Consider the following 26,055-nt stretch of genomic DNA (forward strand, 5'->3'; position numbering starts at 1 on the left):
CCCCCGCGTTTGCCGAAATGAATTGGGCAAACGCTTCAGGTTAGCAACATATGCTGCAGGAACAGCTCGTGCTCATCCAATCATAGGTACTTCCGATTAGCTAAAACTAAGTTGAATTAATCTAAAACTTCGTCACCCACTGGTTAAAAGCGGGTATTTATACCCAGATTAGCCAAAATATGTGAAAAGCACAATAACATATAAAATACCTATATCCCTTGTTGGTGGAAATATTTTGAAAAATAGCTGAAATTAAACGCAAAATGGTGTAGTAACGTATATCCGAATATCACTACAATAACACACACCACAGTCAACTCAACCCACGCACCCACAACAACTCACGCTACCACCACGCAACCATGCCATCACCACAAACACACTCGTCACCAACACGCCACCAAGTCACACCACCCTGTAATCACGAAAGCTCCCGTCACTGCAACTGCGGCACCTACGATATCATTCAACGCACGCCACTACTGTACGGCACCTGCTGTCTCTACAACTCCCACCACTACGGCATACATACATGCTGCCACCACAGGACATCTCGCTGCCACCACAATACCCACCACCAACACAAAACCCGCCGACATTATGCAGCCATGAACTTCGAACACTTAGAAACTTGAAAACTCAGAAAATGCATACTAAGTAATAATTAGTTCTACAGGTTTTGCGTGACTGTTCCGCCAGGGGTCAACTATTACTTCGATGTACTGTACGGTAGTGTTAATAGTTAATTGTCTGGATTAGTATCCTATTTACTGTATTGATACTACTGTAGTACAGTAGTATCATATGATTTGTGTTTTTTGACAAATGGACGTTAACGTTAACTACAGTTAGAATTGTCCAATGGGTAGTTTACAGATGGAGGGCATCATGCGGCTGTAACTAATTCCTGACGAAGGCCAATCACAACTAGTGCATGGGTAGACGAGTGCTTTATTCCACATGCTGACTTCAATATCTCATCGAGATAGATTTCTAGATCACCTTGATCAATGATATTCATACATTTCCCAAATTAACACAGTTCCACTGTTGTTTTTCTCAGAAAGCACTGCAATATGAGTGCTTATATGGAATTTGGTATGCATGATATTCCACAATCACAACTAGTGCATGGGTTTCCTATGAGTACTCTATTTCCACATGCCGACTTCAATATCTCATCGAGATAGATTCGTGGATGCGCCTTGGTCAATGATACTAGTATTCGTTATAGGAATCTCGTTATGGGAATCCGGTTGATTGCGTTGAACGACTTGCAACGTCTGGTCTTCGCTTGAATGATCGACATTTTACACGACATGCAACGCCTGGTCTTCGCTTAAATAGTTGACATTTTTGGCCAACTTCATTTTCCTTTTCGCTCTGCGATGGTCAAAGTCCTCATCTCCCTCAGCGTGTTGGCCGGTGCCGCTACGGCTGGCTCCGTCACGAAACTCCCCGAGTCTGTGACCAAGCTCATCGACTACTCCATCAATCCCTGCGACGACTTTTACCAATATGCGTGTGGCGCGTGGCACAATAATGCTGTAATCCCCCCGGACGAACATCAAGTCGATACGTCGTACTCCAAGATCTACATCGAAAACGAAGCCGTGTTGAAGACGATTTTGTCTGACTACAAGCCCAAGATTAGTGAGTTTTACAACTCCTGTTTGGACACGGCTACGCTATCGTCGCTCGGCCTGACTCCCCTGGAGGACTCGTTCAAAGCCATTCGGTCGGCCAACACCACGTTGGACCTCCTCATCGTGGCTGGTGAATTGTCCAAGAACGGCATCCCTGCCTTCGTGGACATCAGCTCCAGCTTTGACGACAACGATGCGACCAAGAACGCCCTCTTCGGTTACCGAGCCCCCCTGCCGCTGGATCGCGAGTACTACACCACCCCTTCCCAGTGGAAGGCCGTCGAAGCCGAGTACAAGGTGTACATTGCGACGGCGTTACAGCTAGCTGGCTACACTGCTGAGCAAGCGGAGGCTGCCGTGCAGGTGATCATCCGTTTCGAGCAAACTCTGGCCGGTGTCGATCTCAACGAGCTCGAGGAGGCGGAGGCCGTTGTGTCTCCGTATACTGCGTTGACGTACTACCAACTGGACCAAAAGTACCCGCTGCTTGTAGGCTCGTGGCTTAAGGCCAATGGCTTCAACGTCCGCGACCAGTGCGGTGGGTCGAACGACTGGGTGGGGTTTTACTCCTTGAACTACTTTGACACAACCGAAAAGTTGTTGAAGAAAACCACGCTGGACAACCTCCGCACCATCGTGGAGTACAAGCTCATCCATGCCTCGTCGAACCACTTGACCCCTGAATTCCGCACGGCGAACTGGAACTTCTTCGGCAAGAAGATCGAAGGCAAAAGGGAGGAACCTTCTCGTGAAAAGTTCTGCCTGACTCAGACGAGCTCCAAATCCACCCTGGGGGATCTCTTGGGCCAGTACTTCTTAGACGTGGTATGGTCGGCTGATACAGCCAAGAAGGCCGACGACCTGGTCAAGGCCTTGAGGTCGTCCTTCTCCACTGGCATTGCCACCGCCGACTGGTTGGACAACTCGACCCGTGCCAACGCGCAAACCAAGCTGTCCAAGTTTATTCACTTGTTGGGTGGCCCGGAGAAGCCGCAGCTGTACCCCACGCTGACGTTGGACTCGAAGTCGTATTTGAACAACCGGTGGAAGGTGTCTCAAGTGAACATCGAAACCAACTTGAAACTGAACGGCCAACCAGTGGACAGGCGCAGGTTCAACATGGCCCCCCATGAGGTGAACGCGTACTTCAACAGATACGTGAACCAAATTGTGTTCCCGGCTGGCGTTTTGCAAAAACCATTCTTTGACGGCCATTTTGACGCTGCCCAGAACTTTGGTGCCATCGGGATGGTCATTGGACACGAAATTACCCACGGGTTCGACCACTTGGGCCGCAATTACGATAGCGACGGCAACTTGAACCCGTGGTGGTCGAACGCCACCAGCATTGCGTTCAAGACGAAAGCCCAGTGCATTATCGAACAATACTCCAACTTAGTCGTCAAGAGCGAAGTTACTGGCGCTGTATTGGGCAACGTCAGCGGAAAGTTCTCTTTGGGCGAAACCATTGCAGACAACGGGGGGCTCAAGACCAGTTTCCGCGCGTACCATGAGTACTTGAAGGAGTTCCCGTCACAGTACACGGAAGAAGCAGGCGACAAGTTGTTCTACTTGTCGTACGCCCAATCCGCGTGCTCCAAGAACACAGATGCCTTCCTCCTCAGAACTTTGAAGCACACGCACCCGCGCGGTCGGTACCGTGTGACAGGGGCGTTGCAAAACAACGCTGAGTTTGCCCGTGTGTTTCAGTGCCCCACCGATTCATACTTGAACCCGTCCAAGAAGTGCCTGTTGTGGGAATAGGGTTGATCGATACGGAAATAAATACTTCAAAGTATATGTATAGAGTGACTGCTGCGACAAATATATCGGACAACCACCAAATCGGTTAAATGTAGAAGCCTCTTAGCTTTTATTGTCGGATGGATGTCTCTTCCATTTCAATACAACGACGTAGTAAATAAAGTATCTTGGTTTTTTCGAATGTATCGATGTACGGAATCCTGGTTGCTGCCTGGGGGCTACAGTACTGTCTGTACACGTACTAGTGGTGCACTGTAAAACGTGGAGGAATTGCCTTGGTTACTTCTTAGCTTTGCGCAACACAAGCCATGCATCAGGCATACTTACTTCGGCCCTTGCTCGCCAACGACACCAAATTACAGTAAAACACCCCGTGGGCATCGCAGCGTAACCATTCACTGTAAACAATCATACCGCGGGAGTACTTGTGCACTGCTAGATTTTATATCGATAGCGGACTGGTGGACGAGTTTGCCACCATAGATAGGTTTGTGAGCTGGCAATTACTTCCCATCGTCTCAATCAGCGCTACGATGAGCTTCAGTTCGTATTTGGCGAGTGACCTTAGTAGTTGTAGTATTGAAAATATGATTATTCCGTGTTGTGGTGCAAGGGGGGGCACACAGTGAAGGGGGGTCACACAGTGTCCGACGGGGCCGGCTGACTGCCACCGGCCAGAACTGTACTGCATGTACTGGTTCGACTTGCCGTTTGATTTATGCTGATCGACACCGTTTCGTGCGCAATGTCGGCTCGGCAGCATTTCAACGAATAGAAAACATGTTAAATATTAGTGATATCTTGCTCCTGCAACAGCCGCCTTGTCCAATCGGATTGTCGGAAAAAATGGTGACCAATCCGAGTTCGATAGATTGCTAAACCAGATACAGCCTTCTATTGGAAAAGTGTTCCAAGGCCAGCATTTGGGCAGGGAATTTCACTGGTATAAGTACTGCCGTAGAAGTTGCGAATAAAATTCTAAAGCGTGATTGAACTGAATCTATGGTGCACATCATCTAAAAACTTCCAACTGGCCAAATTGAAGTGTTTTACTATTTAACATACAATTAATGTAGTTAAACCCAAAATCAAAATACGTTAAATACCGATATCATACGTTTTATCACTGCAGTGGGAGGTTAAAGCCCGACTGCCTCCGGATATTATATACGGATAAGAGTCACATACAAAAATCAAGATACATCGCAGCGACCACCCCAAGTACAATACCGCCAGGTCAAATATCTATTTCTGGACCAATTCATCACCAAGTTTGAATCTGAGACGTAGAATTTCTTCACCACATTGAGATCTGTCGATTCTACGTCTCAATTTGCTGAAATTTTGAGTAATGAATATGAAATAGAAGTCAGAAAATTTTGTGCAAAGTTGGTAGTTTATAGATGACGTACACCATACATCGGAGAATTTCGAAACCATAGGCAAATTTCCGAAGTACCCTTGATCCTGATCAAATCGGGTATTTGCCTCGAGCTTCCAGTTCTTCAAATAAAAATAAGGCTACATAAGGAATAAAAAATGAGTTAAAAATCACCCATCAAATACCCAACTTTCAACTTTTAGCTATTTTTATATTCATCTTTAACCCTTTTAGCGGACCGTTTAACGGTATAAATAAACTAGTTTAAATCTTGTTTCATAACCGTTTACTACCTTCATACCCACAACCCAACAGCAGCCCAAGAAAAACAAAATCATGAATTAATTTTGTTAGGGAGATGCATATTGAGTCAAAAAGGATTGGGCACCATGGCAACTACGACTCAATGCAAGGCGTTGAGTATGACAAGTCGTGAGTTGCGCTGGATCTCCGCACGTTTTACTGTCATTGCACTCCATAGACTCGTAGCAAGCTAGCACAAAGCGATACCAAAGCCTATCAGCTTAGCGCTAAGGCATTGACAAAATATGGTAGTTCGTCAAAGCAAACGTAAGCGGTTGAATTTTGTCATAGAACCTGGGGCTCCACGTAAATGTTGTATAGGACACCTTCTACAGGCTGCAGATTCAACTGAAGAAATTCTCAACAATCACTCGGTCTGATGATACCCGGCGGTTTCGCACTACGTCTTCAGTGTCGAGAATTCTACGAGACGGGTTTTGCTTCAGGTTAATGGCCTGGATGTCAACCATGGCTACGTAGTTCCCCTCGACGACAAGAGCAGCCCACATCGATGGATGTGAATGAACTTGCTCGCCATGGTCAATGGTGTTGAGCTCTTGATTGGTCTTTTTGGGCGCTTGGAAGTGCTGCTCCATACATGATCGCATGATCATCAAGTCGGTCATGGCTCTACGGTTAGCATCACTTACGTTCACCGGCAACCCTTGAGGAGACATCGTTGCTTCGATCTTTAGACGGTTCATCTTATGCTTCGCGCTGAAGGATGGAATCGCTTCACCTTGTCGACCAGCCCGAAGCTTGGAACGTTGGAAATTGACATCAGTGGCGTAGTGAGCGTATGGGTAGTTGGCAAAAGCAACCGCTGTTCGTGCGCAAATGGGATATAACTAGGCAACTTCATAAATTCGGCCACAAAAACAGGGACCACGGCATTAATAATACGCAGAACCAGCTTCAGGAACGTCGGTGCGCGGAAGACAAAGTCCATGGCGTGCTTCTCCCAGGAGTTGTAGTGCTTGAGTACGTCCAACGTCATGAACAGCCCGTCACTCGACTTGGAGCCATGGCCATCGTGCCACCAAAATTGGATGAGATGAGAGATGCTGCGTTTGATGTTTGACTTTCCACGGCCAAATCTACTTGGCGGCAGCCAATCAGAAGGATTTAGTGTTTGTGACGTCTTACATTATAATGATTTACGTGGCTTTCACTTCATCCACTCATTTCATTCACATGGCCCTGTTTGACGAATTTAAACAGTTTTTTTGGAAGCATGGCTGTGGCTGGCAAGTTATACGGAGTATTTGATGTTTTGATAAGTTCTACTTCCTCTGTTTGATATTAGTGCCGACATTTGACTTCTCGGCCACCCCAAAAATTGTCCAAATTCGATGAATCATATCACGTTCGACAGAGAATGAAAATCTAAAGGAAAGCTGTATTGACTGCAAAGCGGGACGAGCAAGTTTTGGTGCTCAAATTTGACTTCGCCATCCGTCATCCGAATAAAAATTCAAAATCGCGCGTTTCACAATTAAAATTTCGGGGACCTGAGCACGCCGACATCATGGTCCGACAGCCCACCGGCCGAGAGCTTTCCTACGCCAAGAAGATGGAGGTAATCCGTTGGCTCTATGAGCGGTCGACCATGGGAAAGCTTGCGCATGGAGCAATCAACTCAACCGCCTCTGAAATGAGCATTCACCGAACCATTGTGGCGCGCGTCTGGAAGGACTTCCATCGTGACGCCTTGATGCCCTCGCGCAAGGCAGGCCGTGTCGGCCGCACACCCATCTACACGCCTGGCGTCGTTGTAGCTATGGTCCGCCAGTTGCCACAGTCACTGCGCACCACCATGCGAGATATCTCCGATGCCACGGGCATTCCTCTGTCGACACTCCACCGGCACCTCAAGGTAGGAACACTTCGCCGCCGTTCGACACGGATCAAGCCGCTTCTCAGCGACGACCACAGGGCGCAGCGCCTAGCATTTCGACAACATGTGGGATGTCCTACACCTAGACGAGAAATGGTTCAATGCTGACACCAACGTGCGCAAGGTGTATCTGACGGAGGATGAAGAGCCGGAGCAACGTCCCTGGTCAAGCAAGAAGTACATCCCGAAGGTCATGTTCCTTGGCGCCGTCGCACGTCCTTGATATGACGCCGAGCGTGGGACCTACTTCGACGGAAAGATTGGTATGTGATCAATTGTTTAGTATCTTCCAGCCCAACGAAACTCCCGCAATCGGCCGGCGGGGACTATCGTCCCAACGTTGGTCAACGTCGACGCTTCGGTGTACCGTAACTATGTCCTCATACGATTCGTTCCCGCGATCAAGGCTCAATTTCCTACCTCGAACAAGCGCGTTGTACTCCAGCACGACAATGCAACTCCCCACGGCGGCGCACCTTGGGTATATCCCCTTGTCCATATTTTTAATAAATTGCAAAAAAGACAAACGAGTACCACTGTATATTACTGTATTACAACTCTGCATGACCGTACTTCTTCTTAATTCCTACGACTAACCCTTTGAAGTAGGTTGTGCCCGAGGCATCCGGTGGAAAGTACCAGCTGCGCCACAGACATTCGTCCAAGAACGAAGGTAACAGATCTGACACCATACCTCGCATGGTCTTGATATGTTGCTTGATTTGATTTTCCCATAGGCCTTCGCTTTATATGCGTTGGGTGTGGGCACCACTGGTGGGGTCAACAAAGTTGTCAGTGTGGTTCACCCACTGGTGCCCATACCTCATGTCTTGAAGGTCTCTGTTGTTGGCAAGAGTATGGACTTCGTTCGTTGACACGTACGACCCGAACTTGTCCGACATAATCAGAGTTCCGAGTCGTACGTGTTTCTTGATCAACGCTAAGAGCGTTGGTTTCGTACGGTCCTCACCGACCAATATGCCGAACCACCGCTTGGTTGCCCGATCGACACCCCCATAGAGCCAACGGTCTGAGTGAACTTCACCACGGCCTTCTTCAAGGACGTCTCGTCGATTTCGATGACATGTCCTTCACCACCAATCTAGGGCAGCAAATAAACAATTTAGATGAATAAATTATTTTAAATAAACAATTTAGATGAATAAATTATTTTAAGCAGTTTAGATGAATATATATTTGACAGCAATTAAGATGAACAAAAATTGGTTAGCAATTTGACGAATAATTAATTGTACTAGTAGAATTTTACCTTCATTTCGCTTGCAAGCATTTCAGCCGAGCAAATATCTCGGCAATAGTTGTACCAATTGCACGCGGTGTCCGTCGACACTCCTTCCTCATCCATGACAGTCTTGGCTGGCTTGTGCGAAGCACACGCGTATAACAGACGCAAGAGCGTCGTTAGTGGTAACTTCGACTTCGCAAAGATCGAGCCAGCGCGGATACTCTTTTCGACCGGGCGGTCGGCGTGGGGCTTCTTCTGGCATCGCCAGCGCCAACCGTGCTTTGTCTTCGACAGCATCATATACTTTGCGCAGGTAGGGCACGCCATTGAACCCTCCAGGAGGCCAACTCGACGACACCACAGCGCACAAGCATCTTCCGAAGCGGTGACCTCCAGGAGGGTTCGGTACGTGAACCCGTCCAGTGCCGACAAGTCGTACATCGCGGGTCAGTGCTATAACTGGTCAAATTTCAGGGGTTGTACCTATTTCCCATTCATTTGACTGGGGAATTTTTGCTGTTTCCGCCGAGATGAAGCCAATACCAGGGGTTGTAGATTTTTCGTCATTGCTAACTATTTGTGACGTGCAGATGTGGAGTGCCTGAACATACAGTGGAACTCATAAATTAATAGTGGTACCCTGTTGTATTTTAATTCCCGTTTGGGCAAAAATATGGACAAGGGGATATACCCAAGGTGCGTCCCCACGGCGGCATCACCAACGAAGACCTTGTGAGCGTGTCGACGGACGGTTGGACCTTTGTTGTTCGCAGCCAGCCGCCAAACAGTCCAGACCTGAACGTTTTGGATCTTTGATTCTTCTCGTGACTCCAAACCCTTCAGCACAAGTTGGTGAGTCGTTCGTTGAATGATTTGATTCATGCTACACTTGCTGCATTTGAGCTCAGCGGTGGCGAGGCACTCGAAAAAGTGTTTCTTACCTTGCAAGCCGTGATGCGACTTGTCCTGGAGAACAATGGCGGCAACTTCTTCCACTTGCCGCAATTGCGTAAGGATGCGTGTGGTCGTGCCAGTGCATTGGTGTCCAACGTTTCCTGTCCTGTTTCACTCTTTGCCTGAGAGACAACTCCGGTTTTTAACCAATAACATGCTTATGTCTTCTTGTCGACCAATCGGGTTGAAATGTCGCAAGTAACTTGGAAAAAGTCAGATATGCAAATGTCGGCAGTATATCCGAACAGAGGAAGTATGGATATACTCTGTATCGATAATCAAATCATGAGAGTAACTAATTATTTCATTGTTATCTGATTTTGGGGCCTAATCATTTGTCGGTCATCCAATCACGAGGCCAAATTTTGTCGGTTTTGTGTCGTGTCTGTCTTATCCAACCTACTCTTTTCATTAAAGTAGCTTTTTAAACTCGCGTTTGTAAGGGTCAAAAAGTGTCTTTTAACCATGGCGAAATTTCAATATGACGTCGTTTTTAAATTGAAATCTGATTAGCTTGATGCGAACTTTTCAACTTTTGGCTCGGATTTCCAGCTTACACTTTTCAAATGCCCTTCCATACTTTTGATCAGAAAAGGCAAAATTTAATTACGAGTTTTCAGAAATGACGACCAATGAGTCAAGGTTAGCATGTATGATGAAAATGGATTCGTAGACAACGGCGACGAGGTCGTAGAAGTGACACAGTCGTGGTGTCATTTTCCATACAAACGTCAAGTCATGTGGTCGTGTAGGAGGAACGGCACTTCCACATAAATGATATACTTAAACCAAGTAGAAATGTCCACTTACCTGCCATGTGTTTGCTTCGAAGCGCTGCTTTCACACACAGTACGGTATGAGTACTGTATTCATACAAGTATCCAGATATATTTCGTCCAGAGCAGTCCGAAAACTCAGTTTTCAACATGAAAACACTATAGCTAAGACGCTACTATACTATTCGGTCAATTATTGTTGTTGTGACATGTAATCGAAGGAATACGAAGTTCACTATCATCGTGATATCTCTCTCACCAATTGCAATTCACAAACCAGCAATACAGTATTACGTCCCATGTAGTCAGATAACACTACTTTCAATACGCAAACACAAATGCAAAGACACAACTACTCCTTTGGTTATATATTGGTGTATAATTTGACTGACGCGGCACCACAATTCTGGCATGGCGTCATTCGAGCATTGTGTTGGAGGATGCAAGGTACGTTCATGCATGTTCTGCTCGGTGTTAGGATAAAATAGCAATGTAAGTGCGTCCAAAGTGACGGAAGTACGAAACGCACTGCAGCACACACGGAGAGGCTGTCACACCGTGCCTTCCGAAAAGAATCCCGCATTCTGAAAAGGCGTAAGCAGCGAGGTCGCTTCATTCCGCAACCTGTCCTGGAGGCCACGAACATGGATCACAGTTCGGTGGGGATGACACCGCCACCGACGGCCCGGCCGAGGGGGCCCGCAGCCACTTCCGGAGTGCAGAATGACGCAGCCACTTCTGGAGTGCAGGATGACGATGCCACTACAGTCTCCTCCACCGGAGACCTCGTGACGCTCTCTGAGCAGGCGGCCACTCCAGGGTCGGGTGCCCACGCCTCGCCATATTCCTTCTTGCGCATGCACACCGTGCTCTCCCATGGCATCGTAGACTTGCGCAACAGTATTCATCGAAACGAACGATTGTTACGCGTCCTCCAAGAAGTCCGGGCAGCGATGGCGTCGACCTTGTCCCTACGACATGTCGCAAGCTCGTCACGCCCTGGTCGACGAAATGGAAATCTTAACAGCGACATTTACTGAGGTGAACATCGAAGTCCTGGACCTCTGGACTGCCCTGGATTCGAGTCGACGGGCCTTGGATACGGCACACGCTGAACGGGATGGGACCAACGTCTTGCTACAAGAGGCTCAAGAGTTGCTCCGAACCTTAGAGCAAGGGCAACACGACCTCGGGGAGCAGCGTGAACAAGCCCAGGCCAGGCTGAACGACCAGCAAGCAAAACTCCGCGACCTGGCGAGCCGGTTGACGGTCCAAACGGAAAAGGCCACCGAGCTGGGGAGACAAGTACAAGAGGCGGACCAGGCCTTGGAAATCATGACCGCCGAGGTGAACGACCCTCGGGACTACACGGCGCATTCAGCCAGGTTAGTCGCCGGGAAGGAAGGGGATGTCAAGCTGGCGCTTCAAAACAAGTTGTTGGTGGTTGCCGAGATGTCGGACCTTCGCCGCAGCCTCGAGGCCGAGAGGGAAAACTCCGAAAAGGCGCGTCAGGATCGGGACCAGGCGCTTACCACGGCGAGAGAATTTCAGGAACAACTCAGAGTCGCCCAAGACCGCATCGCGCAACTCGAAGCGCAACCTCTCCGTTTTTCCGCTAGCAACCCGGCTTGGGACATTCTTCTGGCCGAGAACCAAGACCTCCGGGAGGCGGCCACGACCTCCGGGTGGCGGCCAAGACTCAGAAGGCGAGGGCCAAGGACTCCCGCGTTAGAAACAAGATCCTCCGGAGCCAAACCGAGACCTTCCAGGCCGACGCATTGCAAGAGTTGGGGGCCCTGGAGTCCCGAGTACAGGCGAGAACCAGGACCAGCGTCACTGCGAAGATTTGGTCCAGTTGGAGAAGTTACTTCGTGAGAAACAGGCCAGCCACGATCTCGAGGAGAAGCTTCAGGCGTTCCAAGAGAGCGAGCGGACATCGGCCAGAGCCTTGTTGAATGCCAACGAGCACTTCAAGACGCCGTCCCGTCGTTTTGGGACTGGGTCGCACAAAATTTGCAGGTGTCCGGTGCCGCCGGCGTGGCGCCGCTGATAGAGGCGTGGACCTTGAGTGATCCGGATCGCTTCAAGTCCTGCAACGAGAGCGTAGGCATCTTTCCCACCAAGGCCGCGCGCGGATTGACGGGGCCCCTGTTTGGGCGAGTCCGGGGCCCAATGTTCAGTGCTTGGGTGAACACGGCCCTCCCGGTCATGAAGGATGCGCTGAAGGAGGCTTCCACGCCGTCGTCGGGAGTCCTGGGGGCGGTCGTTGTCGAGGCCCCTCCGAGCTCGGGGGCTAAGGGTTCGACCCTCCCAGGACAGGCGGGAGCCAAGGCGCCCGTACTTCCATCCCCCTTGCGTTCCGCGAAATGCTTGGCCTCAGGAGGACGTCCCGGGAAACGAAACGTCTCTCGTGTCCACGCTGCTCTTCCCTTACCATCCGCGGACCCGAATCTACCCCGAGACGTTGATGCGACCTATATGGCCATGGCGACATCGAAGCCGTGGGAACAGTACAAAGCGCAAGAGTCGTTTATACACTCGTCGTGGCGTCGATTTCCGCTGTGGGCGGAGCTCCAGGAACAACTGAGGACTTCTGGGAAAATCATGCCCTCGCGCACTGGAACCGTCGTTTCATGCGGGGGTCGGCCGAAGTAAATGCCAAAGTTGAGGCGGCCATGGGTCCATTGGTGGGCATTATCGGATGCATGTACAGCATCGTTCGGCGCCAAGGGACCGACTTGTTGCGCTTCTTTTGTTACCCCCATTCGTTTTGGCCGGACTTCCTTCGCGGCGGGTTCTCTTTGAAGATGATGGCCTCGGTCCAGGGTGCTCGAGCCGTGCAGGAATACCTGTCGTCTCAAGGCTCGGAATTTTGGCCGGAGGTCCCGTCCACTTCTCGCACCGAGCCGTTCGATCCCCCTTTCATGGCCACTCTAGCCTTCCTCAAGGGTCGCTCGCTCAAGAAGTTTTGGTTGAAGAAGTTTGACCCCTTGAATCCGGCGAGAGTGTCGAAAGTGTTGGCGTGGTTGTATGCCCAGGCCGAAGAGTACTGACTCGCCGGTGCTTATCAAGGGCGTTTCCCGTTCGTGGTGGACGACCGTTCACATCCCTCCGAAGGGTCCCAGTGGGCACGTGGTATGCCAATGTCACGGAGGGAAAGGAAGCGACTTTCCAACGGCGTTTCCCGTTAACAGTCGTGTCTCTTGTTACCGGATCATCATCCCACTGTAACTCTGGGACTAATCTGTGTCGAACCCGTTACTCCCGTAACCAGCAATACCATGCTGCTCCACCAGAATGTCACGGGGTTTGGTAACTATTTGACGTAGGTAGGCGCGGCGAGAGCGAGCGAAACTCAAGACACAAACGTGTAGAGCAAGTCAAAAGTAAAAGTCAAGGTTAGCTATCTAAGTGGAGGCGTCTTTCCGATGTTCAAAGATTTACCAGAACACTGCGGGAAGTTCGGGGATCAGGCTATTGCTGGTTCCGGGAGTAACGGGTTCGACACAGATTAGTCCCAGAGTTACAGTGGGATGATGATCCGGTAACAAGAGACACGACTGATACTGGGAAACGCCGTTGGAAAGTCGCTTCCTTTCGCCCCGTGACATTGTAGCTACCGTAGGGACTCGTTCCTCACCAGCCGTGCCTTCTTTGGTTTCCGTAGCTGAGCGATCCAAGTTTCGCGTGACCGCCGCAGCCATTGGACCAGTACGAGTCCGTCACCCCATGCGTCCATAGATCCGAGCACCTGACCGCTCCCATCCGCATGGCCAGCGACAATTGATGAGATCTTTAGCCGAGACAGCCCGTCGACGCAACCCATATTTACGCCAGGTCGGTGCGTCACCGTGAATTGAAAGCTCTGGAGGTGACAGACCCAGCGCGCCAGTTTCGCGTTCGTGGAGTGTGACCCGGACTTGAACAGCCATGCAAGCGCCGCGTGGTCCGTGAAATTGCGCCTGTCGAGGTAGGTGCGGAACTTGCTTGTCGCCCACACAATACCAAAGCACTCGTTTTCTGACGAGCCTTTCGTTTTGTTGATCCGCCGTTGCTGGGTCTGGTTTAGTGCTTGGCTGGCATAGGCTATCACATATTCTCGCCACTTCTGCATCAAGACGGCACACACGGCGATTGGGCACGCGTCCACATACACGATGAACGGAGGTTCGAAATATGGAAAGGCAGATTGGCGGACTGGCCAATGCGCGCTTCAACTTGTCCAGCGTCACATCACAGTCGCTGTCCCACTGAAACAGTTCGGCTGTCTTGAGTCGCTCCAACGGTCGCGAGATCGCCGCGTACCCCTTGATGAACAGGTCTGGAGCGATGCACTCCGGTAGTGCGGCTAGGAGGGCCGAAGCAAAGTGGCTATCGCTGAGGGGACTCCCTTCCAGCTTCTCCACTGCCGTTAGCATCTTGTCGAAGGCTTGGAGGTTGACTTGCAACTACACATGAGGCTTGAACTTGACTGTTGGTAAACGGAGATGGCCGTTGCATGTTTTTGTTTGTCGCTGGAGAACATCCGCCGAAGCGACGAAATAATTAAATGCGCACATTCGTCGCGAATTCCGGGAGCGGCATTACGCTGGACCGTGGGTGACAAGGAGGCGTAGACCAGCGCGCATGAGCGCGCGATGGCCGTCTTCTCGAACTTGATTAACTCATCCACGTGGTTGCAGATAGACTTCGCGATCACCTCGTCCGTCGAGCAGTTCTCCGCGAGCCACTCGGTGAGCTTCACACCCAGTGGTGGGTGGGCGTGAGTGGTGGAAGCGGCGGTGCGCCGGCAGGCAGTGCTGCCGCTTCGGCTTGGTGCAGCCGGATGAGCTTACAATCATTGAGTAGCACCTTGTAGGCTCGACGGAGTCCCTTCATGTACGTGGCCGTCTCGACTTGCGCGCAGTGAGTCGCCAGCTCACCGGCAAGGATGACGGAAGTGAGTTCAAAGAACCACTCATCGAAGTTCTCGGTGCCAAGGAGGCTCTGCGTGAACGGTAGGGCAGCGCGAGAGGTAGCAGGTGGAAGGCTCATAACCAATGGAGAGGGCATAGGCAGGATCGGACACGTGGGAGGCAGAATAAAATACTGGAAGTGAATTTCTTCTGACTGGAAAGAACCAGCCAATCAAAACTAACTATGATTGGCCACGGCATCCAATGATGTTCCGTGACCAAATGTCTACGCTGACTTCTACTCTGAGACGCGCGTACTTCCCCACGTTCCGCAACAGTTTGATCTTCAGTATGGACTTCACTTGTTCGGTATTAGGTAGGATCCTGACAGGAGTGACGATGTGACCCAAGAATGCTACGGACTTCTTGCCCCAGTGATATTTCGACATTTTCAACGTGAATCCGGCGTCCCGTAGGCACGTCAAGACTTGTTAGAGCCGAACTAGGTGGGTTCCAAAGTCCTCGTCTGAACACGATCACGTCATCCAGATATACCAGGCACATCCACCACCGGTACTCCTTGAGGACTTCCTCGATAAGCCGTTCGAATTGTAGTACTACATTGCAAAGACCAAAGGGCATCACCAGCCACTTATACAGTCCGTACTTGCACCTCTTTTTCTGTGAACGCCATTTTCGCGATACTGTCTTCAGCCTTTCGTACATTCCAATACCCCGACGCCATGTCCATCGTCGAGAAGTTCTTTGCTTTGCCCAACACGTCGAGCAGGTATAGATCCGTGGCATGGGGTAACAGTCATTGATCGTCACGTCATTCAGCTTGCGGTAGTTGATGCAGAACCGGATGGTTCCGTCGGCCTTCCGTATTTTAAGTACCGGGCTGGCCCAAGGACTAGTCGATGGTCTGATCAGCCCCAAGTCCAGGTATTGTTGTATATCTGCTTCCATCATTTCACCTTCCTTCTGGGATACTCGATACATAGCTTGCTTGATTGGACTGGCGTTGCCCGTGTTCACATAACATTGACCAGATCCGTACGTCCAGGGGCTTTGGACGCGTCACACAGCAGCACTTTGCACAGTACTTCTCGCTGCTCCAAACTCAGGTCAGGCCCTTCCCAGTTGATCGGTATCTCCTTGAGGCCCTTTGTCGGCGCCGGCATTTTCACAGGACCGGGCATATCACACTTGAGTGTGCTTGCTGTGTCCACACTGTCCGTCCTCCCCCAACAGAATTCGAACTCCGAGGCGCCCGCATTTGCATACCCATGTGGGAGAGTCACTGCCGAGCCGACTAGGGTGCCACAGCCTAACCTGATCGTGTCCTCGCTAGGATTTTGCACTTGTACCCAGATCACGAGCGATCGCGCCATGTGGATTTGGAGACCCGGGAGAGATTCCGACAACACGTGGGTACCGCGAGGTATCGGCGTGAAAAACGAACTCTTGACCATCCGTCGCTGCCGAGGAAGGATCTGTAGTGGGCTCGCCAGGGCCAACGTGGTCAAGTCTGGCAAGAATGGCGACCCACTCGTAGGTATCACCGCCGTTGCTTAACTCTTCTGATGGTCGTCAATCGGTGTGAGCTTGATCACGTACGACGTGTGCGAGATTCGTAGCTCGTTCAACTCTAAATCAATGACCACTGATCCCACATCACCCACCGGATCCGACATCCACGTCGAACCCTCGCCACGCCCTGACAGCACGAGCTGCTCGCGTGTTGGCCGTACGTCATCCCTGCACCAAATGGTCGCACAACCAGCTCCTACACTTTCCTCAACATCCGATCGGTTGGCCGGATTCACACTCACTCGTCACCTGCCGACCCACGGACTCCACACCCAGATCCCGTATCGGCGTCGCCAATAGCTGTCCATAGTTCTCCTCGCCGCGTAGGAGTATTCGTAGGTTCCGTCACAGAAATGGAGGTACGACGATGCTCGGGTCACTTCATTTAGCCTGAACGTCATCCTTCACATACCAACCCCTGTGTGCCGTAGGAGTCTGAGTCCCTTCTCGTGGCGACATACGAAGCTTGGGGCACTCCACACACAGCTGACCAGGCTCTTTACAGTTGTAGCATCGGCAATCCCCCGCTCCCAGTAGGCGTGACCTACGGTGTTGCAACGATAGCACTTCATCTTAGCGTACGGGCACGCCTCGCGCCCATGATCACTTCGTTGACAACGCCACACGGCCCGACTGTGTCGTTGTCTTGTCAGGATTCATGCGGATATTCGGCACCACCGGCTGATTTCCCGACGGACGACACAGAGCGATGTTGGCCACTACATTCATCAACGAGCCAACTGGTTTTGCATCAAGGCTACATCCGCCCGAAGCGCCGCCATAGCTTCTTCAGTGGACTTGCTGGTTGCATCCGTGGAGTTCGAACGGTTCACCCGCGTCGCCGATGACGTAGATCGGGGAACGTCGTGCTCATCCTCGTCATCGCATATCAAGGTCCAAAACGAAGGTAGTCCAGGCACTCCTGAATCGTATGCGGTCGCGTCTCCGACCCACGGATGCACGAGGCCACGCCAGTGTCCTTGCAACCTTCGTTGAAGATCTGCACTGCTTGAGAATGTCGCAACTCGAGATCTTGGGCGGCATTGTTGATACGCCATGCGTATTTCCGGACGGTTTCTTTCGCCTTGAGGGCACTGTTCTGCGTGATTTCGGCCATCTTCACGCTCATGCTCTTCTGTACAAACTCCTTGTAAAATTTGCATCGTGTGCTGCGCCAAGTCCGGTTCGAGCCTTCGCGGTGACGACGGGCCCACTAATCCTACGTTATGGAACTTCTACTCGGCCACGCGGTACTCAAGATGCGGATGAGCTCGATATACGTCAGCTCGAACTCAATCTGGATGTCGTCGAGATGTTCCAAGAAATGGTCCAATTGCAGATTGTCCACACTTTCAAGCTTCAGCGGTTGCTTGCGGGCATTGGCCACCAACGAATGTCGATCTGCCGGTCAATGGGAGAACGGGTCCGCATCAAGCCGTGGATACGGAGCCGGATCACTACCGCTATGACCACCATTTCCTCCTGGTCCACCGCCTCCACTGTATCCACCGAGCCATAGACGCCTTCTCCATACAGGCGCGGATCGTTCCCGTCACCGCCATCGCAATGGCCACTCGTAGCGGTGGGTGCCGTCTCCATCACCAAAGGTCTCGTTCCCACCATGTGCACCGGTATATTGTGGCTCATCGGAAGGAACGGAGCCTGCATCGTCTTCAACGTGTCAAAGATGTCATCCAGTTTGTCAGTCACAGAACCTTTCGAGGGGAGGATACCATGGACCGGTGTTCGTTCCGTTGTGAAGTCAGAGCCCATGACCGTAGAAGGAAGAAACCGAAGAACCACCAGACGGGGCTCGCCGTACTTGCTCCGCCGAGTCACACAAGTAGCCAGGCGTTGAAAGGGATACGCCGTTTCATACCCTACGGCAGAGACGACGTTGGGGTGGTTCGGGGTTGGTGGCGGCACGCGAAGCAGTTCTGACCGTAATGACAGAAGTCGCGATCGTTCCGCCTGCATTGCAATCTTCATCTCACGACGCTCCAAATCCACTTGCGAACGGTCGTTTGACAACTGGGTCAGCCACGATTATCGTCAAACGGGCACGCTCGTCTGCCACCTTGGCTTCAACCCCGTTTGGCCTCATTGAGCCGAGCCTGTTTTTGAGCTAACGCAGCCTGACCACTGACGAGCCCGGCGGGCGTCTCTTCGAGAACTTTTCGTTCCGACTGCAGTTCCTCCCGAGACACAAGGTCCGACGGTTCAGCAATCTTCTTGAGGTCCGACTGCAACTCGCCGTTCATGTCTGTCAACATGTTCAAATTGAAGTTACTCTCATGGGCCTCAAAATCCGGATCTGAAGGTTGCGCGCGTTGAAAACTGCATTAAGTCGTCGTTGTTCTACAACCTGGGAGACAACTCGCGTTGTAAGCTTTAACACTTCTTGCTTCAGTTCCTCGCGTCTGGGGCAGACCTCAAGTCCCGCCGTATGTCTCTCGACATCGGCCCTTTCGAGTAGAGTGATGGCTCAGTCTTTCTGCGCCAGGCAGGCCCTCAACTATCACCATCCAGATGAGCTTGCTCTCGTATCGCCTGCGACACATTCAGGACTTCGTACTTGAAACACAGGAATTCCGTTCGCAATTGTTCTTTTCCGACCCGAACAGCATTTCCCGCTTCTCGGACTCGAATAGGGCTCGAGCCTGAACCAACGCGCTGTCGTATCGCGACTGCTCGTGGGCCTTGTCGTCTTCCACACGGGTGCAGTTCAACCCAAGTTCGGCTTGCAACACAGACACCGTCGCCGCATCCACTTGACGGTGGCGCTCCATACTACTCAGGGCAGCCGACACCACCGTTTCCTCAGGGCTCCGGATGCGACTAACATCATCGCCCAACGCTTTAGTTCAATCCAGCAGATCCGTCCTTTCCACCCGTAGTTTTTCCACCATGCCCGACCGTTCTTGCACGAGGGCCTCCAAATCCTTGTGAGCCACGCGTGTCACAACTGGTTGACCGTCGAGGTTCGTCGTTTGACCCCGGACAGCGTCCTCCACGAGCCCAGAGTTTAGAACCTCTTGACGGTCTCATTCCCCTCCGTCCCCACTCCGCCTCGAGTCGTATCGCTTATCCACGCTGGACCAAAACCGTCTGCTATTGGAACGATGATTCCATGTTGGTGAGTACCAGATGGTACACCTATTGCCGAATTTGTTCTTGGCGCCTTATGATGTCTTCAAACCGTGACGCATACTCAGCCAAATGCGATTCATTGTGCTCCAGCAAGCTCATCCGTTCCGTACACGCCTGAAGCAGAAAATCGTTGAACCTCTTCAATTGAGCCTCCCGTGTTGCATTCATGAATCCTTCAGTCTTCATACGTTCGCTTCGCCCGGTTCCTCCACACGGGGTGCAACTGCCATAGACGCCACCGGTTCAAACTTCTCTCTAAGTCGGGCAGAACCATCCTCGTCGTCGACTGCACCGTCGTCCGATAGCGGTTCGTCGCGGATATCGCGGTTATTTGGCTTCAGGGATTGCGGTCGCGGTGGCGAATAGTCCCTGGTGAACGCGGCCGCTTCTCTTCCTTGTACGTTTTTCTTCTTGATCGTCAGCTCCTCCTCTCCTTTTGTCTCGTCGGGTGACACATCGGGCGATTCGTCTGGGTCTCGTGTTTCTGTCACGAAAAGGCGACGCCATCCCGTCCGCTGCTTCGGCCACTTCGACAAGCGTCGTACGCGCTCGACTGGGTTTCTCGAACAGCCCATACTCCGTCTCAAGGCCTTGAAGGCGTCGCGACGACCGCGGGGGTTGCCCCGGCGAAGACTCCTACGTCGCGATTCACTCTTGCTTGGTTCGACCTATCTTTCGGCAAGCAAAATATCCTGCTTCTCCACCAAAAGATGTCACGTGAAACGTAACAAGTTCAAAGGGTTTTAGCTTGGGAAACGACGCGGTCTCAGTACGGATCTCGATGGTCCCTCGATGGTGTAGTCGAGAGACGTACTGGAACAACGGCAAATACTTGGGATGTTTAGAGCGAAAACTATTGTTAGGTATTACTTCTACGATCGGGAAAAGACGGGTGCTCGATTCAGTCTGCCCCGTATGCGGATGTGCGGACCACTATCCGGCTGATATACGCGTCAACATGGACCTTTTTGTCACAAGTTGCACCGGTGGGGATACCCTAATTCGACCACTGAGGACACCTCCAACGGAGCTGGCACCACCGAGTTTGCATTTCTAGCCGAACAAGTAACACCTCCGGATCCTAGCACCCGATCCAGTGCCTGTCTGGCATCGACGAGCTACGGACGCTCGCGGTAGTCCCAGTGATGCTGGTCCACGCGTATCGGTACTCGATCAATGACGGGTTCACAGGCGTCGACGTGTTCTTCCCCATCTCTGGCTACCTCATCACGTACTCCCGCCGCATCTGCCACATCTTCCCACCGCTGCTGCTCGTGCTCACATTCACGCTGGTCGTAGGCTGCGTGTGGCTGCCCGACAAGTCGGTCCAGTCCATGACCATCACCCTCGGGGCCGGGACGCAACATCCAGCTGCTGACCGTCCAACAGGGCTACTTTGACGCCACTGTCAAGGAGAATCCGCTGCTGTACCTGTGGTCCCTAGGCGTGGAGGAGCAGTTTTACATCTTCAACAAGTATTAAAATGACGACCTTCATTTATTATGACTCATAATAAATGGAGGTCGTCATTTTCAAATTCGTCGATACGTACAGAGTACTAGTATATACTCTCTAACACATGACAGTACATACTTGCTTACACACAAAGAACGATGAATAAGCAATCAATCATCTATGTTCATAGGTGATGCCGGTGCTGTCGCTTTCCATGGTCTAGGTCCTCCCATAGTCGAAGTCATTGAATTTTGACGTGGTCGACGGAGCAATCCGACGTGGTAGTTGTAGCGAGCCCAGTCTAATCGTGATGTATGGCGGGTCCGTGTTCTGCAGCGTGCAGAACAATTGGGTCGCGCGTTAGTTTGACCCATCGCAAACACACACACTCTGTGTGTGTGGCGTGTCAAAGGTTCCGATACCTTAGTGGAGGTACTGAGTAATTTAGAGAATGGTAGTCAGTAGGCGCCTCGTGGCGTGTTTAACCTCACTAATATCAGTGTGTATATTTGCTACCTTGACGAAGGTCCCGTGGCCGAAAGCCAAGAGGAAGCGGGAGACAAAACATGGATACAGAGCATATTTGTAGCGTTGTGCATGCGTAAGGGAAAACTAAGAGATCGATGCCATGGTTGAAGTATGTTGCTTTCCATGTGCAGCGCACACAAAAACTAACATTGTATATGTGAAATCACCCTTGGGTACGCCTAATTCGTTGATGGGTCATGCATGAACTAGAGATAAATTCAACTGCTCGATGAGTTTGGTACGTGCACGACTTCGGGTTTGCAATGTTCGACTTGATATACAGTGCTTTGCGGTAAAATCGGGACAGTGTCACTGTCCCAAAATACAAAAAATCACATTTGGGGCGAAGTAGAATAAACACGCTGGATTGGACAAAATTTGATTCAATTGCGGAGGCCAATCACAGAGTAGCTTGATTGTAATTGGCTAGTTTCAAATATTTGAACTAAACGCGTTTCATCACGTTTGACTTCAAAGACAAAGCCGCACCAACATGTACCAGCAATGGGCAACGGAAGGCCCTCCTGGTCAAGTTCCACGCGTCGATTGTCACCAGTGAGCGCCACTTCTGCCGCGAGAACAACATTAAGCCATCAACTTGGGGAGCGTGGCGGGCGAGAGAGGACAAGATCATGGCGAGCAAGCGACATAGCCGGTTCGCAACCATCGGTGGCCAAGGCCACAAGCAACTCATTCCCTTCGGACCCGCCCTTCTCGAGTTTATGCGTTCACGCCAGGGCGACGAGCACTATGTCCGCGTCTTTCACATGATGACATGGGTCAAGAAGAACCATCATGCGTGGCTGGTGGAGTACCTGTCGACCAAGAAGAACGAAGTGTCGGGTTCCAGTCCTTCCGGTGCTTGCTCCTTCGCTTCGCAGAACGCCATTGCTTTCACCACCGAACGCCATGCGCCATCAAGCTGACGCAAAAAGTTCTCGATGACGTGTGGCTGGGTTATGCCGCGTTGTTCTGGGACAGATATGGCCACTATTGTACGACTACAGCAACATCATCAATGTTGACGAGACCGCCGTGTACTTTGACATGCCCCCTGGCAAGACGCTGGCCGAGGTGGGCACATCAAGCAAGGTATCCACCGGCGAGAAACACTCACCACGGCTGACCGCGGTCCTGACCATCCGAGCAGACGGTACACCTTTGCGCGAGACACTCGTACTCGAATGAGTAGGAACCAGGTTGCCTCTGTTGTTCATAATCAAGGGCCAACCAGGTGGCACTATCGAGAAGCAGGAGCTGGAGTCATACCCGGCTGGCCATCACTACGCAGTCCAGAAGAATGCGTGGATGGACGAGCGCGTTTGGTCTATGTACCTCGATGACGTGTTGGCCCCATGTGTGGAAGACGGGTCTGTTCTGTTTGTGGACAATTTGAAGTGCCATGTGTCGGAAGAGTCGCACGACAAGGTGGCCGAAGCGATGTTCAGCGTGGTGGAGCCGCTGCCGGCCAATTCAACGAGTCGTTGCCAAATACTTGATGTTGGTGTGATGGGACCTCTCAAGGCCATGCTGAAGACCGAATGGCTATTGGAGGAAGACAATCGTAAGGGGAACGAGGACTTTCCTGCCCAAGAAAAGCGACTGGCAATGGTAATACGAACAATTCGGTCTGGGAGAAAAATCTTCTGAAATGGTGGTGAAATCATTTGAAAAAGCGATCCCCAAAATTTTAATAGACTTTTTTGCTTTTTTTGCAGAATTTTCAATTTTTCGGAAAAACTTGGCACTCCCCCGGACTTGAACCCGGGCGAATCCTCCACCGCCTCATCATCTAACCGATTTGCTACGCGCCAAGGCCTTGGCTTGAATCCCTGTGCATCAAACCAATCAGAACCCTTCAATACTTGATGTTGAATATTGGTTGTGCAAGTTCGAAGCAAGTGAAATCACTCGTCAAATCGTTAAGAAATTTAGCCAATCAGGCACTGATCACACAACACAAGACAAAGTTGAAGCAACGATCTTTATTAAAAATTTCCTGCAAGCAAATCCCCTATCCATACAAAATGCAAGTCAACGTATATAGTGGCACTGTCCCGATTTTACCGCAAAGCACTGTATATGGCCTTGTTCGGGCACCAAATACAGTCGCCCTCTGGGATTGTCAAAACTAGAAAATATGTCCGGATAGTACTGTAAAATAGCGTTTACAGTTGCACTGGTGGGGATGCCCTAAGTCGACCGCTGACGAAACCTCACACGAGAAAGACAGGACTTAGTTTGTAGTGCTAGCGAACAAGCAACACCTCCGCAACCCAAGCACCCGATAAAGAACCCTCCCGACATCGACGAGCTACATACGCTCGCGGTGGTCCCGGCGGTGCTGTTCGACGCGTACCCGCACTCGATCAATGGCGGGTTTATACGCGTCGACGTGTTCTTCGTCATCTCTGGCTACCTCATCTCGAGCATCCTCTTCAAGAAAAACGCCAGGGGGTTGTTCACCGTCGCCGACTTTTACTCGCGCCGTATCCGCCGCATCTTTCCCGGCGCTGCTGCTCGTGCTCTCGTTCACGCTGGTCGTGGGCTTCAAGTGACTGCTGGACAAGGCGGTCCAGTCCATGGCCATCACCCTCGTAATCTTGTGAAACCGTGAGGCAATCCAGGACTAAATGGCCCCTCTTATCCGGATCAGTGAGGGAAATGTCAAGCACAATGGACCGCTCGAAGCAGTTATTGGTGACCTCCGCCACGGTCAATTGTTTCGAAATCAGAGATGCATACGGCGACAACAAGAAGTGGTAGGACTGAACACGATACCGTCGAAGCAGAGTGATGAGATCATTCGCGTGGCCAACCAGTTCAAGAGCGCTTGTAAGTGAAGTAGATCGCTTCGCTAGTACACATAAAGGCTACTCTGTTGAGGTTAAACCCGGAGAACTGATCGTTGACAGAGCGGTCATAGTCGACCGAAAAGCATTTTTAAGAGTTTAGAACGGATTTGCCACGAATGACGACAGGTACGTACATGTGGATCGATGTTTGGAATCACGTACATGCACGTACTGTATGGAAGCAAGATGCGACCAATGTGACACTTCATCTTGATGCTCCCACTTCACTCTTTTCTTTCAAGTTGAAGCGGGAGCAGTATTCACGGACATCAAGTTGTGGAAGCGTTGTCGCAGCTATGTAAACCATAGATGGTGTAACCGTGCCAATCATCCGGTTCCCCACAGGATGACTAGTCGAAACCTCTTCAGTCCAAGGTGTCCTTTCGCAGACCAACATGTCCTCTTGCGCAACCAAGGTGTTCTCCCGACGATACATCAATGGTTGGTTGCGCGTAGATTAGTGAAAGTGTAGCAGTCTTAACGCTATCAATTCAATCTTGATTCAAGCATCTCCTACACCTTCCTCTGCACACGCTCACACGTGTAAGGACTACACGTTCGTTCAGTCCACCAACACTATGTCTCCCACCAACACCGCAGCCCACCAAGCGGTTCTCGCTCTTTTGAGTCGCGGTTTTGGCGACAACGATACCGCGCTACTCTTTGTGTGGGATGACTCCCGATAACCAAACACGCCTTGTGGAAGGCATCGGTAGCACGATCGATTTGTCGGTGGCCGAGGCTTCGGCCGATCAGAACAAGTCACTCAAATATCTTTGCACTGGTGAAACCTTGAAGAGGACCTTTTTTTGTCACACACTAAATAACGAAATACACACAGAAACGACCGAAAAAAACACAAATTTTAACGAAAAACACGCACGACCCAACAACACAATACAAATCCCGAGTTCCACACAAACTTCGCCGAGCACAACACATAATTCACCGAATTTCACACAAAAAATGCCTAATCCACACCAAAATTCCTGAACAGTTAGGACGGAAATAGAAAACATCTGACCCATCCATTTCCAGCTTGCGGACAAATTGGGATCGATCCCTTGGGAAAAATATAACGTCAGTGACACAGCAATCATGCTGTCATGATGCTATCATCATGTTGTCATTATGTTATAGTCGCCGCATGTTACTGTGGATTGTCACAATTTTAAAGTAGTACCACTAGTACTACTTTGTGACAAGCGACAGTAGTACTACTAGTACTACTATCGCTTGTCACAAGGTAAAAAAGATTATTCGCCGAATGAGCTGCTGTGCTGTTACTTCACCCTGGGACTTGGGTGGTGAGTACTTCAACTGTTGGACAGTGTGGCATTTCATACACCGGAATAATGGCTTCCCGAAGGTACCCATCCCAGAATGCGAAGTAACGTTGCAGAAAAGAATATTTACACCATGGTCGCTTTCGCAGTTCTAGCGGTGCTCATTCTATTGTCCCCTATTATTCCCAAACTAATACCCTGTGCGGGATTTGAACCCGCAACCTTTGGGTTGTAATCCCAATGCTCTACCCGTGTGAGCTATACTCTTACTTGATAAATAAGGAATAATTAGTGCTACCGTATCCGATTATTTTTAAGGGAAATAG

The 26,055-nt window shown here is 50.9% G+C and overlaps 11 protein-coding genes and 1 non-coding gene across 12 annotated transcripts; 5 read left to right on the forward strand and 7 right to left on the reverse strand.

Annotated features, from left to right (window-relative positions):
* Positions 1–1,388: 1,388 nt before the first annotated feature.
* On the forward strand, positions 1,389–3,410 carry H257_15984 (hypothetical protein; the record flags this gene model as incomplete). Its single annotated transcript, XM_009844303.1, has 1 exon — positions 1,389–3,410. The coding sequence occupies one exon, from the start codon at positions 1,389–1,391 to the stop codon at positions 3,408–3,410; it is 2,022 nt and encodes a 673-aa protein (XP_009842605.1).
* Positions 3,411–5,438: 2,028 nt separating this feature from the next.
* H257_15985 (hypothetical protein) lies at positions 5,439–6,091 on the reverse strand (the record flags this gene model as incomplete). The annotated part of the gene is made up of 2 exons (XM_009844304.1): positions 5,439–5,917; positions 5,998–6,091. The coding sequence occupies 2 exons, from the start codon at positions 6,089–6,091 to the stop codon at positions 5,439–5,441; spliced, it is 573 nt and encodes a 190-aa protein (XP_009842606.1).
* A 531-nt stretch (positions 6,092–6,622) lies between these two features.
* H257_15986 (hypothetical protein) lies at positions 6,623–7,214 on the forward strand (the record flags this gene model as incomplete). The annotated part of the gene is made up of 2 exons (XM_009844305.1): positions 6,623–6,970; positions 7,044–7,214. 2 exons carry the CDS (start codon positions 6,623–6,625, stop codon positions 7,212–7,214), a joined length of 519 nt encoding a protein of 172 aa, XP_009842607.1.
* A 328-nt stretch (positions 7,215–7,542) lies between these two features.
* On the reverse strand, positions 7,543–8,678 carry H257_15987 (hypothetical protein; the record flags this gene model as incomplete). Its single annotated transcript, XM_009844306.1, has 4 exons — positions 7,543–7,735; positions 7,814–7,956; positions 8,019–8,093; positions 8,262–8,678. 4 exons carry the CDS (start codon positions 8,676–8,678, stop codon positions 7,543–7,545), a joined length of 828 nt encoding a protein of 275 aa, XP_009842608.1.
* A 1,933-nt stretch (positions 8,679–10,611) lies between these two features.
* H257_15988 (hypothetical protein) lies at positions 10,612–13,020 on the forward strand (the record flags this gene model as incomplete). The annotated part of the gene is made up of 7 exons (XM_009844307.1): positions 10,612–10,851; positions 10,907–11,652; positions 11,700–11,775; positions 11,850–11,952; positions 12,021–12,304; positions 12,348–12,477; positions 12,545–13,020. The coding sequence occupies 7 exons, from the start codon at positions 10,612–10,614 to the stop codon at positions 13,018–13,020; spliced, it is 2,055 nt and encodes a 684-aa protein (XP_009842609.1).
* Positions 13,021–13,583: 563 nt separating this feature from the next.
* H257_15989 (hypothetical protein) lies at positions 13,584–15,001 on the reverse strand (the record flags this gene model as incomplete). Its single annotated transcript, XM_009844308.1, has 4 exons — positions 13,584–14,075; positions 14,131–14,415; positions 14,451–14,778; positions 14,850–15,001. 4 exons carry the CDS (start codon positions 14,999–15,001, stop codon positions 13,584–13,586), a joined length of 1,257 nt encoding a protein of 418 aa, XP_009842610.1.
* Positions 15,002–15,896: 895 nt separating this feature from the next.
* H257_15990 (hypothetical protein) lies at positions 15,897–16,763 on the reverse strand (the record flags this gene model as incomplete). Its single annotated transcript, XM_009844309.1, has 3 exons — positions 15,897–16,393; positions 16,442–16,623; positions 16,705–16,763. 3 exons carry the CDS (start codon positions 16,761–16,763, stop codon positions 15,897–15,899), a joined length of 738 nt encoding a protein of 245 aa, XP_009842611.1.
* A 581-nt stretch (positions 16,764–17,344) lies between these two features.
* H257_15991 (hypothetical protein) lies at positions 17,345–18,444 on the reverse strand (the record flags this gene model as incomplete). The annotated part of the gene is made up of 3 exons (XM_009844310.1): positions 17,345–17,646; positions 17,710–17,856; positions 17,901–18,444. The coding sequence occupies 3 exons, from the start codon at positions 18,442–18,444 to the stop codon at positions 17,345–17,347; spliced, it is 993 nt and encodes a 330-aa protein (XP_009842612.1).
* Positions 18,445–18,539: 95 nt separating this feature from the next.
* H257_15992 (hypothetical protein) lies at positions 18,540–20,180 on the reverse strand (the record flags this gene model as incomplete). The annotated part of the gene is made up of 4 exons (XM_009844311.1): positions 18,540–18,718; positions 19,031–19,293; positions 19,372–19,463; positions 19,794–20,180. 4 exons carry the CDS (start codon positions 20,178–20,180, stop codon positions 18,540–18,542), a joined length of 921 nt encoding a protein of 306 aa, XP_009842613.1.
* A 570-nt stretch (positions 20,181–20,750) lies between these two features.
* Positions 20,751–21,005, forward strand: H257_15993 (hypothetical protein; the record flags this gene model as incomplete). Its single annotated transcript, XM_009844312.1, has 1 exon — positions 20,751–21,005. One exon carries the CDS (start codon positions 20,751–20,753, stop codon positions 21,003–21,005), a length of 255 nt encoding a protein of 84 aa, XP_009842614.1.
* Positions 21,006–22,220: 1,215 nt separating this feature from the next.
* Positions 22,221–22,514, forward strand: H257_15994 (hypothetical protein; the record flags this gene model as incomplete). Its single annotated transcript, XM_009844313.1, has 1 exon — positions 22,221–22,514. The coding sequence occupies one exon, from the start codon at positions 22,221–22,223 to the stop codon at positions 22,512–22,514; it is 294 nt and encodes a 97-aa protein (XP_009842615.1).
* A 3,414-nt stretch (positions 22,515–25,928) lies between these two features.
* Positions 25,929–25,993, reverse strand: H257_15995. The gene has a single exon. It is a non-coding gene; the product is annotated as a tRNA-Val (tRNA).
* Between the last annotated feature and the right edge of the window lie 62 nt (positions 25,994–26,055).

This window comes from Aphanomyces astaci (assembly GCF_000520075.1).
Source record: "Aphanomyces astaci strain APO3 unplaced genomic scaffold supercont1.78, whole genome shotgun sequence".
Classification (NCBI taxonomy): Eukaryota; Oomycota; class Saprolegniomycetes; order Saprolegniales; family Verrucalvaceae; genus Aphanomyces; species Aphanomyces astaci.